The sequence below is a fragment of the Zootermopsis nevadensis genome, unplaced genomic scaffold (genome assembly GCF_977971745.1).
Source record: "Zootermopsis nevadensis isolate Lab colony 2312 unplaced genomic scaffold, Znev_1.0 Znev_ptg000031l, whole genome shotgun sequence".
NCBI classification, from domain to species: Eukaryota; Metazoa; Arthropoda; class Insecta; order Blattodea; family Termopsidae; genus Zootermopsis; species Zootermopsis nevadensis.
In genome coordinates this window covers 3,706,987-3,720,682 of record NW_028259163.1, presented here as the reverse complement: position 1 = coordinate 3,720,682, position 13,696 = coordinate 3,706,987, and the positions used below count along the sequence as shown (strand labels likewise).

Genomic DNA, 13,696 nt, shown 5'->3' with positions numbered 1-13,696 from the left:
TATTTGAGAAATCCCCGGTTTGAATCTTAACCGGGATACCGTCTACTCTGACCGAGGTTTTGTGGTATTCCTCCGCACGAATTTCATAATCACTTGAAACAGGCCACGACCACTTCCTTATAAATCATTTCAAGCTCACCGAACGTAATCACGTGATCATGCTCTCAGATAATTCGTCACCAAATAATCGCTGCAATTGATACAGCGTCATTAAGCAGTCTACGATTAGTTCATCCAACAATAATTCCATGTTTTTTTCGTAAGCTGATAGTCGTTCATCTGATAAAGTAATTAATTGTCCCGAAGGTTCATTATCATATTCAGAATACCTCCACTGGACCATATTCTGAGCCAGATGAATCCAATAAACTTCCTCATCTGCTCCGTTTTAATATTATCCTCTCACCTAAGCCTAGATCTCCCAAATGGCCTTTTTAATTTAGTTTTAATAAAGTATTACACGCATTTCTTGTATAGTTAATGCGTGATGTAGGTTACGTTACGTAATTACATTGTCCTAAATTATTTGTGAATATTTATACGTGTATTAATGAAGAAACAGAATTTATCGTTCAGAGATATTTCCTTCTTAATTACTAACCGTTTTTAATTCTAATTTATGTAATGTCTGCAGTTGATAAAGTGGTACGTATTCTAAGGACCTTGAAACATGAATTTTCAATGGAAAATTATGGACTTAATTACTTTACTCCGATACCATCAAAGTTCTGGGTCCGATAGGCGACTTACGTGTATGAAGCAGTTGTGGAATGATGATTAATAGTGGGAAAACAGATGATCAGGAAAAAATAATTGCTCCAGTGTTGAAGTCGGGCCCCGCGCTGTAAGAAACCGGCGCAGTGGAAAATTATTATTAAAGTAAAATTATTATTATTATTATTATTATTATTTAGTGTTCTGTCTGACGACAGGTCCATATGAACAGGATCCTTCCATCCTTTTCTCGGACTGGGACCTGTTCATATACGTTCTTGGCAGATGATCCAGAAGTGGTTTGCCATTGCCTTTTTCTGTGTGTGAATGGAGTAATTGTTGGGATGCCCCGGAGGAAAACTCCGTGTTGCCTAGACCACGGCCTTGCCCAACACAAGATATAAATTCGGGCACCGCCGGGAATCTAACCCGAGACTCCAGGATTACAAGGCCAGCGTTCTAACCGCTAGACCACCTCATCTTATTATTATTTAGTGTTCTGTCTGACTACAGGTCCATATGAACAGGACCCTTCCATCCTTTTCTCGGACTGGGACCTGTTCATATACGTTCTTGGCAGATGATCCAGAAGTGGTTTGCCATTGCCTTCTTCTGTGTGTGAATGGAGTAATTGTTGGGATGCCACGGAGGAAAACTCCGTGTTGCCTAGACCACGGCCTTGCCCAACACAAGTTATAAATTCGGGCACCGCCGGAAATCGAACCCGAGACCCCAGAATTACAAGGCCAGCGTTCTAACCGCTAGACCACCGTGGCTATAAAAAGTAAAATTATCAATGAAAAATTACTACCGTTGGACACGTACTAAAAGTTAGAACTAAATGTTATCTGTTTTGTACAAAAATTTTATTGGTTTATGTACGGTTCAGGCCTGTGTTTATTTAACGATGCTTTCCCTAAATTACGTCTCGTTATCAATGACAGGTGATGTCTCAGGATGATTAATTTGAGAGGGTTTTTTAATAAGCGGTCTCTCTCTCTGTTCAGGGTAGTCAATCAGTGTTCTCTAGCTAGATATAGGAAAACACGAAATTATTGAGGATACTTCAAACCCGGGACCTTTAAAATGCGTAACATGACGGACCCCTCTGGCACACTTGCGTACCCCCGGTTGAGAAATACTGTTTTGAGGACGCACATAACATTTTCGATGTGTTTAGATGTAATTAAAAATATTTTCGTGTTTTATTTTATGTAAATTTTTCAATTACTCGCGTTTTAAAGTAAAAGCTATAAAAAAATTAGCCTTGGAAACTTGGTGGGGAATCCCTTTCCGGAGGATTCCCGCCATTAACAAAGTAGAATACATTGTATAACTTGTTTCTCGCACTTATAATTGTCATGTAATTTGCTTAAATATTGGAATTCAATGTGCTTAGCAAAGTCTGGTTGCTTATTTGTAAAAGAAAAGTTTAATTAAGTGGGCGTTATTGTTTCTTAACACAGCTGGGAGAATAAATTTATTTTTTAAATAATTTGTCTGCCACTAGTCAGACTTTCGGACATAATTCTTGTTGTAGGAAGTGAATGCTAATGAGATATTTAACACTCCTTTTTATCTTTCTGTCGCTCTATATGACAAAGATAATTTTGTAGAAAGTTGAAATGGACATTCAACTTTCTCTTTTGTAATGAAAGTTTATCGACTGGACTTATTATTTCTACAGCACAACGCATAGAATAAAATTCATGTCAGGCAGCGTTATTGAGACATTTTAAATATTTATTTTTAATTATTTTAATTGCAGCATAAACTGAACACACAATGAGAACGTCATATATGTCTGTCAGTCCATTGTTTTACATATTTTAATTCTCAAAGTATTTCACAGGTCTCTATTTAGAATTTTGTATGACGATAATAAAATTTTATCAGGTCAATATAATTCCTATTCAACACGAAACTTGGATCGAACGTTATCAAATTGATCAAAAACAGCCAATTGCAACGCCAATTAATATATGACGTAAAATGTCTTATTATGATACATTATTTTGACACAATTGTCTTTTTTTTTTTTAAAGTGTTCTGTCTGACGACAGGTCCATATGAACAGGATCCTGCCATCCTTTTCTCGGACTGGGACCTGTTCATATACGTTCTTGGCAGATGATCCAGAAGTGGTTTGCCATTGCCTTCTTCTGTGTGTGAATGGAGTAATTGTTGGGATGCCACGGAGGAAAACTCCGTGTTGCCTAGACCACGGCCTTGCCCAACACAAGTTATAAATTCGGGCACCGCCGGGAATCGAACCCGAGACCCCAGGATTACAAGGCCAGTCTTCTAACCGCTATCTGAATCTACAGACATGAAGATGGAAGTTTTATGTTCTTCCGAAACGTTTTTTTATATACTTTACAAGTACACACTACACCGAGTTGCTACTCATAAGAAAAACATCCTCATATTCTTGTCTTTCCGTGTTGGAGTTCAATGATTATCTTCTGATTTCGGTGAAGACCCGAATGTCTCCGAATGAAGCCGAAGTTGTACGGAAGTTTATTTCGTAGTTTCGCAGAAGTCGGCGTGGAAGCGACGGTGATATGAGATAAAACAGCAGTACAAAAGAGGGGAAGGATGTGAAATGTTTTCGCTACTATCGCTGCATTATGCATTGGCACATTTCCAGTTCGTGTAAGCAAACTAGAGTGATAAGGTTAGAAAGGAGCGAGTCGCTTCGACCCAAGTCTGGCGAGAACATCGCGTATCGAGCAATTCGTCGTCAAAGCGAAAAGAAAGTGTTCTTTTACAAACATTTACTTATTACGTGTTGTTGGTCTTCTGTGATAATGATATTTTACAGTTAAATACTGGCTTTGCTTTTTGTGTGTCAGAGAAGTGTATTTCGATTACGTTTACAAAAACTGAACAAAAATTTTCTCCCCTAACGTGAGTTATTTTGCAAGGTTTATTTTGATCTGGAATCAACCATCATTGTAAGTAGATTTTCTGTTGGAAATTGTTTATAATTTTAAATTTGATAATGATATGAAAACCGCCACGGTGGTCTAGCGGTTAGAACGCTGGCCTTGTAATCCTGGGGGTCTCGGGTTCGATTCCCGGCGGTGCCCGAATTTATAACTTGTGTTGGGCAAGGCCGTGGTCTAGGCAACACGGAGTTTTCCTCCGGAGGCTTCCCCGGTTTCTCCGTGGCATTCACACACAGAAGAAGGCAATGGCAAACCACTTCTGGATCATCTGCCAAGAACGTATATAAACAGGCCCCAGTCCGAGAAAAGGATGGAAGGATCCTGTTCATATGGACCTGTCGTCAGACAGAACACTAAATAATAATAAGATGAGGTGGTCTAGCGGTTAGAATGCTGGCCTTGTAATCCTGGGGTCTCGGGTTCGATTCCCGGCGGTGCCCGAATTTATAACTTGTGTTGGGCAAGGCCGTGGTCTAGGCAACACGGAGTTTTCCTCCGTGGCATCCCAACAATTACTCCATTCACACACAGAAGAAGGCAATGGCAAACCACTTCTGGATCATCTGCCAAGAACGTGTATGAACAGGTCCCAGTCCGAGAAGAGAAAAGGATGGAAGGATCCTGTTCATATGGACCTGTCGTCAGACAGAACACTTAATAATAATAAGATGATATGAACTAAAATTTAATACCGTTTCTAATTTTTTTAAAGGTATTTACAGAGAGTGTTGTGTTCTGATTTCAGAACGGACCCCTCGGCTTTTAGTGTGTTAAATGAAAGATATGTTCTTCAAATAATGTTTATGTATGATTTGAGGTTTTCACAGCGATGAGTCTGAAGATGGCTGTCTTCTGGGTTGTTGTGCTGTGTAGTCTGGTAAAAGTTTACCGACGATGGAGGCAACAAGGACCCCTGAAACGTCGGTAAACTTATGCCACACTCCACGGCACAACAACCCAGAAGACAGCCATCTTATTTCGTATTGTATTCGCCTTCAGTTGTCACATGAGCTGTGTCTTTCTGTCCTCTTATTAATTTTTATTTTTTCATTAGTATCAGTTGCTGTGGAAACGTCAGTTAATGAATATATTTTTTTATCTCCAACTGTGATGTCTGGTTTATTGCACGATATGGTTATGTCTGTTGTAATTTGTTGATTCCATGACCGAGCGACTTTTTACCAATGTTCGTACTATTATTATTTTGAATTTTAATTTCTGTTTGTTTATAGACATTAAAATATACTTGTGTACACACACTGTCGTGATAGGTTTTTTTTTACTCTAGCTAGCTGTTATATCGTCTCCAAAAACATTCTAGCATATTTAACATTTATTGTCATATGAATCTCATGTAATTATTATTAATATTTTAATCGTATCTTTATGAAAATCTTATTAAAACAGATTCTGTACACGTTAAATTTGTCGGGTAAAATCTGAGTATTACGCCATGTTGTTTTTATATTTGTTTAAAGAAATACTTTAACACATTTTGAATATTATTTTGAACATCTGCCGCAATGAAGGATCCAGTATTAAGTGGCGCTAGTATCGCTTCCATGATCATTTATGTTGAGGAAGGTATGGTTAGTATATGACGACTAATCAACAGGTGGTAGGAATAAAGCCAGTTCCCGAAACGTCGTGGATGTTAAATGCCTTTATCTTAAATTTGACATCTGTTTTGTGTTGCTAGTCCAAGAGCTGAAGAATATTTCGACTTAGTAATTTTAAAATAACACGATGTTGACGTGTCTGCCATCCACATATTTTTACGTTCTTACAGTATATTCTCAATACACGTGTATACCATACACGTGGCCGTGTTAGTCCACGTGTTTTACAACACGTGACTTATCGAACGACGCTAATGTATCAGTTAACCTGTCGAAAGGTTTACCACCGTCAAGTTTAATCCTTTCATGTTTTCTGTCTTTGCTGGCTTTCGAGTCCAAGATAAAGTTAAAGCTTTCTCTGATGCTTAATTAAGAACCGTATTCATAACCTCGACCCTACATGGAGGTGACTGTCTAGCCTTATGATCCGGTCGCTGTACCCCGGAGGAAAATACCACGATATATTTTGGACAGGACGCTCAATGGACCTCAGAGCACGTCTGGACGTTGTAGTGAAGAGAAAATTTCTGCTTTGCCGTGAATCGAACCTCAGTCATTAGGCCTACAGCCTAGTCTCTATTTTGATTGAAGTATTATTTAAATTTTATTTAACAACGCTGTAATTATCTTTGGATGTTTACTATAGCGTCGGGTTAAGATGTAATTTTATATTCGGTTTGATTATAAACTCTCGGAACCAAAAAAGTTTTGTGTAAAGGCACTTTTTAGTTCTCGCCTATCTCCATTTTAAACTGTTTTAACTGTACTTTAAAATAAATAAATTGCGTACTTATTGTAGGTATTGTAAGCATAACGTATTATCTCGATTTTTTAAAAAACTTTATTTTTATTTCTGAAATCGAAGTTCGACTTACATTTCTTGTCTACAAATCGATATAACATCGCTTTTACCTGAAAATCTATTATGTACTGAATTTCGGGTAGGCATCACAAGGGATGGCGTCTTAGAATACTGGAAACACAGTAATTTAATAATAATGTGTTACCAAAACTCCCACACACGTCCTTGGAATTGCGTACACTGTTCGAGATATATTTATAATTGAATGTGAAAACGACTAATTAGCTGTTCTGTGGTTCGGTGTGATAGAGGGAAATTGTGGCGTCAAATAGTTTCCTGTTTCCTCCTCTGCATCACAGTATAAATTTCCCTCACACGATCCTTTCACAGAAGATAACTACGCTGTTGGTATACAAACTTGTGAAATATTTAATACGTTTTAATAGTTCATATAAGTCACTTTTACGAAGATTTTAATCCTATCTCTTTAGTTTGTATGTGTTCCTTACACATATTGCTTAAATATATATTTATTTATTATATTATTAATAAATATATATTTAATCAACACAAACATGACGCATATAAGCTACAAATATTGCTTAAAATAAAATTATGATAGGTCGTTTTTATCTCGTCTTGAGTGTTCCATTTACAAAAGTACAGAATAAATTAACTTTAAATTCAGTAAAGAGGTATTCAAGATTCAGTTTATTAAAAAGCCTAAATTATGTATGGAATCATTTGATAAACAGGAATATATATATATATATATATATATATATATATATATAACTCTTTAGGTTGTATGTAATTAAATGTATCAGTATTAATTACTTCATTAAATTTGATTTTTTTTTAAAATGTTGGGCCCTGCGAAAAAAAATGTCTTTATGAAGATCGTATAAAACCATAAAATAAGAGTGTTATGTTACATAGTATCCTCATAAAGGGTAGATAAACCATGGCGATTTGGGATTAGACTACACCGGTTTGATTCCCGGCGGGGAAACAAGTTTTTCTTGCAATCTCCGAGTCTACAACGCCTCTGACTTTTCCGGAACGTAAAGCATATATAACGCTGACCATTCACCCCATCTAGTGCCGAAGTCTAGAACGAATACGAGCTACAGTTCTCCTCCCCCAAAGCGCCGATATGGTGCGCAGGACAGTTGTGCTTTATTATACACGGTAGCAAGAAACAGCTGGAAAAATGCCGTTTTAGTGAATGTGTGTCTTGAAACACTGATTAAGATAATAGTTTGTTAATGACAGGATCATTCAAGGCTGATGGGCGATTATACCACCGTACACGTGCGTGTTCAACCTCGAGATAGTAGGTGAAGGTTATGAGGATTGTGGTCTTTTACTGGCGTCCAATGTGGTTTATGTGGCAAACGTTGGAGTGGGGGGGGGGGAACACTAGTATAACCTTAGTCCAGAAGAATATTTCATTCTTACTGTGTTTATTCGTTGTAACAAATAGAAGAATTATTTGTCTGCAGAACTCAATTTTTTATTTGTTTTGTCTTAGGTACCAGAAGGAGAAGAATGTAACTAAACACGACTATAGAATTAGACTGACAAACCATTTTCGTATCTGTGAGTGAAGAGTGATTTTGTGTACATTTTAATGAAGTCAGCTTTGAAATAAGAAGTTTTTTTCTTTTTTGAAAATTTTAATAATATGGGTAAAAGAAAGGACATGACATCAGTAGACTTAAAAGAAATCATGCATTCGGACCATTCCGTCTTTGGACACAGTGTAATAGCTCGGCAGTCGACTCCAGAGATCAAAGAAGCTTCGATGTTTGTCGAAAAACCTTTACCTGGAAATAGAAAATTGGAGAAGGCAAAATCCGACAACTCTATGGTTTTGAAAAGTAATGGGACCAACAGTGATTTTAAATATAATGGAATTAATTATAAAGAAGGTGAAAATGCAAAAGAAATTTCAATTAGACATTGGCGTTCAGCAGAATTTACTACGAAGTCAGAACAACGAAACATGAGTAGTGATTATTTCAACTATAGACAAAAATCGACGTTAGTGACATCTACAAATGGCCATAGCAGTTTACACTGTTCTTCATCTCAAAGTTCTGATTCAAATGAAACGTTGTCTAATGGCAGTCGAGATTTGTCACTTTACAGTCGTAAATCGATTTTATTTCACGCATCATCATCGCTGTCCCGTGAATCATCAATTGAAGAACAAACCGAAGATGATGATGATGATAAAAGTGTTAATGGTGAAAATCGTGAACGGGGAATCAGCGGTAAAGTCGATAATCGACGTGTGTCCGAGTTACTGGATGAACTTCTTCTGGACATTTATGGGAAGTGGAGTTGTGACGGGAATCAGATTCCCTTCGGTCGACGCCGATGCTCTACAAACAGCAGCGCCTACGAGTCGGATTATTGTACTACAACTGGTTCTTCACCGACATGGAAGATTCAGTCTTGTTCCTCGGCCCAGCGCTTCAACGACTCACTGCAACGAGAAAGGCTCTCAGCCAGAAGTGAGTATTTGATATTTGTTTTTTTATTCTTGAGCTGTGTAGTCTACCGACGTTTCAGAGGTACTTAGATTTGTTAGGTTTTCACAGCGGTGAGTATGAAGATTTCTGTCTTCTGGGTTGTTGCGCTGTGTAGTCTGGTCGATGTTAACCAACGTTTCAGAGGTCATACTGCCTCCGTCATCAGAGTATGAAGATTTCTGTCTTCTGGGTTGTTGCGCTGTGTAGTCTGATGAATATCGCCCTGATGACGGAGGCAGTATGACCTCCGAAACGTTGGTAAACATCGATCAGACTACACAGCGCAACAACCCAGAAGACAGGAATCTTCATACTCTGATGACGGAGGCAGTATGACCTCTGAAACGTTGGTTAACATCTACCAGACTACACAGCGCAACAACCCAGAAGACAGAAATCTTCAGGTACTTATTACATTCATTTTCACGGCGATAATTTATCTCACCTCTGACCGTCATTAAACTTGTATCAGCAACATTTCTGAAAGCAGCCATTTTTATATTAGCCGCAATTAAATTTCTATTAATACTTGTTATTTGCTGTTTGTATTTAACTCTTAAAGCTATGAATCCATTCTGTGGGGATCCGAAATTAATACTAAGGAAATATGTTGTCAAGTCGTGAACAATATTCAATTATCGATTGTGGTATTATAATTTATGACAGCGTATAGACTTTTAGATGGTTTCCAACGTTTCGGAGGTATATATTACCTCATTCTTCAGGACAGAAATTCTAGCTTAGGATGGTGACCAGTTACGTCCTATGGCATTATAGTAGCCGTCACCAAATTGCATGCTACAAGGCCACTGAAAGACTTTACTTTACTTATCGCTGGCTCTAAATCACTAGTTTTGATAGCTTTGCTACTCTGCGAGTTCTGAGCTGCCTTCAATCGCTTTGTCTCTGCTGTTCGTGTTGAAAGATTGTACGATTTTGATGTGACCTTGAAACATGCAGTTTTGTGACGGCTGCTATAGTTAGATTTGATTTCCGTGTTCAGAGAATGTGCAATATGAGTGTTGGTTTTATTTAGGTGTCCCCGAACTTGAAGCTTTAGTAGCTTCGCGACGCTTTGACGTCCAGTACGCAGGGTCGATTTTAGTACGCCAGCTCAAGCGTCGTGACGCCCTCATCTCAAGACGCGACAAACAGAATGACGTCGTCACAGCTTTTCTACAGGCCTTGTCTGAAAAGAGGAGTAAGTACCTTGTTCTGTTTATAATATATATTACAAATATGGTTTGATATTAGAATAACTGAATTTATTCAGGCAATATCCTGTACAATGAATGTCTTTAAGAATTTGTATAACTATTTGAGGGGACTGGAATAATCGATACATATCGAATGTGCGATAAATATCTTTAAGAATTTGTATAACTATTTGAGGGGACTGGAATAATCGATACATATCGAATGTGTGATGAATGTCTTTAAGAATTTGTATAACTATTTGAGGGGACTGGAATAATCGATACATATCGAATGTGGAATGACTTTAAGAATTTGTATTACTATTTGAGGGGACTGGAATAATCGATACATATCGAATGTGGAATGACTTTAAGAATTTGTATTACTGTTTGAGGGGACTGGAATAATCGATACATATCGAATGTGGAATGACTTTAAGAATTTGTATAACTATTTGAGGGGACTGGAATAATCGATATATATCGAATGTGGAATGACTTTAAGAATTTGTATAACTATTTGAGGGGACTGGAATAATCGATACATATCGAATGTGGAATGACTTTAAGAATTTGTATAACTATTTGAGGGTACTGGAATAATCGATACATATCGAATGTGGAATGACTTTAAGAATTTGTATTACTATTTGAGGGGACTGGAATAATCGATACATATCGAATGTGGAATGACTTTAAGAATTTGTATAACTATTTGAGGGGACTGGAATAATCGATACATATCGAATGTGGAATGACTTTAAGAATTTGTATAACTATTTGAGGGGACTGGAATAATCGATACATATCGAATGTGGAATGACTTTAAGAATTTGTATAACTATTTGAGGGTACTGGAATAATCGATATATATCGAATGTGGAATGACTTTAAGAATTTGTATTACTATTTGAGGGGACTGGAATAATCGATACATATCGAATGTGCGATGAATGTCTTTAAGAATTTGTATAAAGATTGAAACGGATTGGAATAATTGACAGATATCGAATATGAGAACCAGTAAGTTACGACGACTGTAAAAGTTTAAAAAAGAAGAATATGAAGAAAGAGATGGAAGTTTATTTAGTTGCATTTGGGACAAGATCAGAAAATAGACGAATAATTGTTAGAATAAATAGTTGATACCAAATAAACTGAAACTTCTGGAATGGTAGAAATTAGCAGACGAAAGGATGTTATGACAAGGATTGTTAAATGTGTGTACCTAATAGAAGTGAAGACTAAATTGACTCAAAATTCTATCCACCAGTATTTATTGATATTACATGATTAATTTCCGGTTATGTGCTTTATAAAATCGATTCTTAGATATCTAATTTCACGAGTTTCCTTTTGAATTATAAAGTTGCATTAAACTGCGTTTCGAAGACCATGAAATGTCTCTTACCCACAGTCAGAAATTAATTGATTTTTTATATTTTGTTCCATGAAAGTCTTCTACAGGGAAGCACTAATTTAATTTCCCCCCTCTTAAGTTAATTAAATTTATATTGATGAAGGCATTCAGAAATTACATCAAAGTAACACAAACATACGCACAGTTATAATGGCCCCTAAGTAATAATATTCTCCAGAACAATCAAATTTATATGCGTTTAGAACAAAGTATAATTAAAGCAAGAGTTGTACGTGTCCTTTCCACGAAATAAAATCATATAATTCATGTTTGGCTCGTTTGTTACGTATCCAAAATGTAAATTCATATTCACGTTAAATGTATTTCGTCGCTGTGTTATCGCCTCTAGATTTTAAATCCGTGATTCTGTATTTTTGTTCAATTATCTCTAAAACCGTAAGACTTACTAAAAAGTTTACATGACATAAAATGTATGTTTTTTTCTCTCTTTGTATCTTTCATCCGAGATATTTTTCTCTCAGATAAATATTTAATAAGTTAGGCTCGGTAGGTCTTCGTGAATTGATATCGACAAAATTTGAAATTTGTGCAAACATGTTTTAGTTAAATTCCCCAGTGTCAAATTTAATGGCGTCCTGCAAGTTAGCGAATTTCCTTAAAAGTCGTTTGAAAGACTTCGCTGTGTAAGTTTCTAACTGCAAGTCCACGGGACTTTATAACCGAGAAGTCTGACTTTTAAGTCTTCACCGCCACGAGAAATTCGGATCTCAAAAGATTAATTACATGAATGTGATTAACATTTAGATACCGCTACATTAAATCTTTCATATTTGCGAGAAAAATGTTCTTTTGTCTACATCCAGTTCTGTACACAGACACAAGAAGATAAAACCGTTCTTCTACTTCTCTCTCTCTCTGCAAACTGCCACGAAAGCAGACGAACTTACAATTGCAGGTCTCTGTAAACATCTCGTCTTCATATTTGTTGTTTGTCTTGTAGTCGCTATGTAAATATAAGATTCTTTAGTGATATCTGATGTTTCAGTAACTGGTGTAGGTTGTGACAAGACATCGATAAAACGTCTTAAGCAATTTTACATTGTAAAATCTGATACACAGAATGAATTAGATCAAGTTATCTTAAACTTTTTTGTTGTTGAAAAATCAGCATCAATAACACATTCAGTTTCTTACCATCAGATATAATTTTGTAGAAATATATCTTAATTTATGAGGTACTTACTGCCTCTGTCATCGGGGTATCACTCTGGTGATAGAATAGAACGTACGTAAATTTTAAACTGCCTTGAGAACCTGAAATCTTACCACATTTAGTCTGTTTGAGTACAGGGTGGTGATTTTCGTAATTAAAAAGTGATGATGTCACATGAATTTGGAGACGATGAATAATTTGTATTAATCGTCTTATTATAATGATTATAAAATCAAAGAGGTTGGAATGGACGGGGTATGTAGCACGCATGAGAAAAAAGATAGCTGCATACAGAATTTAATCGAGAGACGTGAATATCTAGGTATGGATTGGAATATAATATTAAAAAGTATCTTAAAGAAATGAAATGTGACGATTCTGATCGATTTCAATTGGTGTAATATAGGATCCTGTGGTAAATTATTGTAATGAAATTTCGGTAATCGTAAACTAATGTGAATTTTTTAATCAGCTGAGCAACTGTCATGTTTTCAGGGAGACAGCAAGATGGTACACGCTTCGGTAAACTAAATATATTTATTTTAAGTAGTCTGTGTTGTTTGACGATACGGAAAATAAAATTATCCAATTTTAGATCTACTGATAGCCTCCCCTTTAATCTCGTTTAATGATGATAAAAGTATCTGACTAAAGACTTAATTTCAAATTGGCTACGGAATTATTATTATACATAATCGTTTTACGACCTAGATGTCACTCTAGTAGAGATAAGCTTCCTTGTTGGCATGTAAGGCGTGGAAGCCACTCGGGTTTCTGTTTTCTGCAAACTAAGACCGAGAATTGAAATGAGATTGCCCCAAGGGCTTAGGTCAAGGTAAGGACAAGCCAGGAGCTCTGATAGTTGGAAATACGTTCACTTTGGCTAATCTCTGACCTTCTAGAGTTCTGTAAGTGACGTGAACTTCGCGAGAGACGATAATGAATAGGAGATACAGAACGTGAACGCTATATCAGTAAGGGTGTTTATTAACTTGGTGCCTTGATTACGTAATCGTTCTTTACGACAGTGTTTCTCAACCGGGAATTCGCGAACACCTGAGGGCCCGCAAGATGTGCTTAAGGGGTCCACGAATTGTGTAGATTTTATAATATTTTTTACGCTGTATTGATGAAGAATTTTGAGCTTTTTTTATAACTGTTTTGCTTCGACATTGGAATAAAAATTATGACGCAATAACTATACACCGCCACGGTGGTCTAGAACGCTGGCCTTGTAGTCCTGGGGTCTCGGGTTCGATTCCCGGCGGTGCCCGGATTTA

At 36.7% G+C, this 13,696-nt stretch overlaps 1 protein-coding gene across 3 annotated transcripts in view; it reads left to right on the top strand.

The window, feature by feature from the left end:
• The window catches only part of LOC110827030 (uncharacterized), a 66,801-nt gene that overhangs the window by 2,498 nt on the left and 50,607 nt on the right, over positions 1 to 13,696 (top strand). For 2 of the 3 annotated variants that reach the window (XM_022058268.2, XM_022058265.2), the window contains exons 2-3: positions 7,621 to 8,608; positions 9,663 to 9,827. In XM_022058268.2, the coding sequence (XP_021913960.2) occupies positions 7,774 to 8,608; positions 9,663 to 9,827 (1,000 nt within the window). In that variant the 5' untranslated portion in view covers positions 7,621 to 7,773. Of the gene's footprint in view, positions 1 to 3,367; positions 3,672 to 7,620; positions 8,609 to 9,662; positions 9,828 to 13,696 lie in introns of those variants that run through there. The other variant, XM_022058266.2, reaches the window with a different exon arrangement.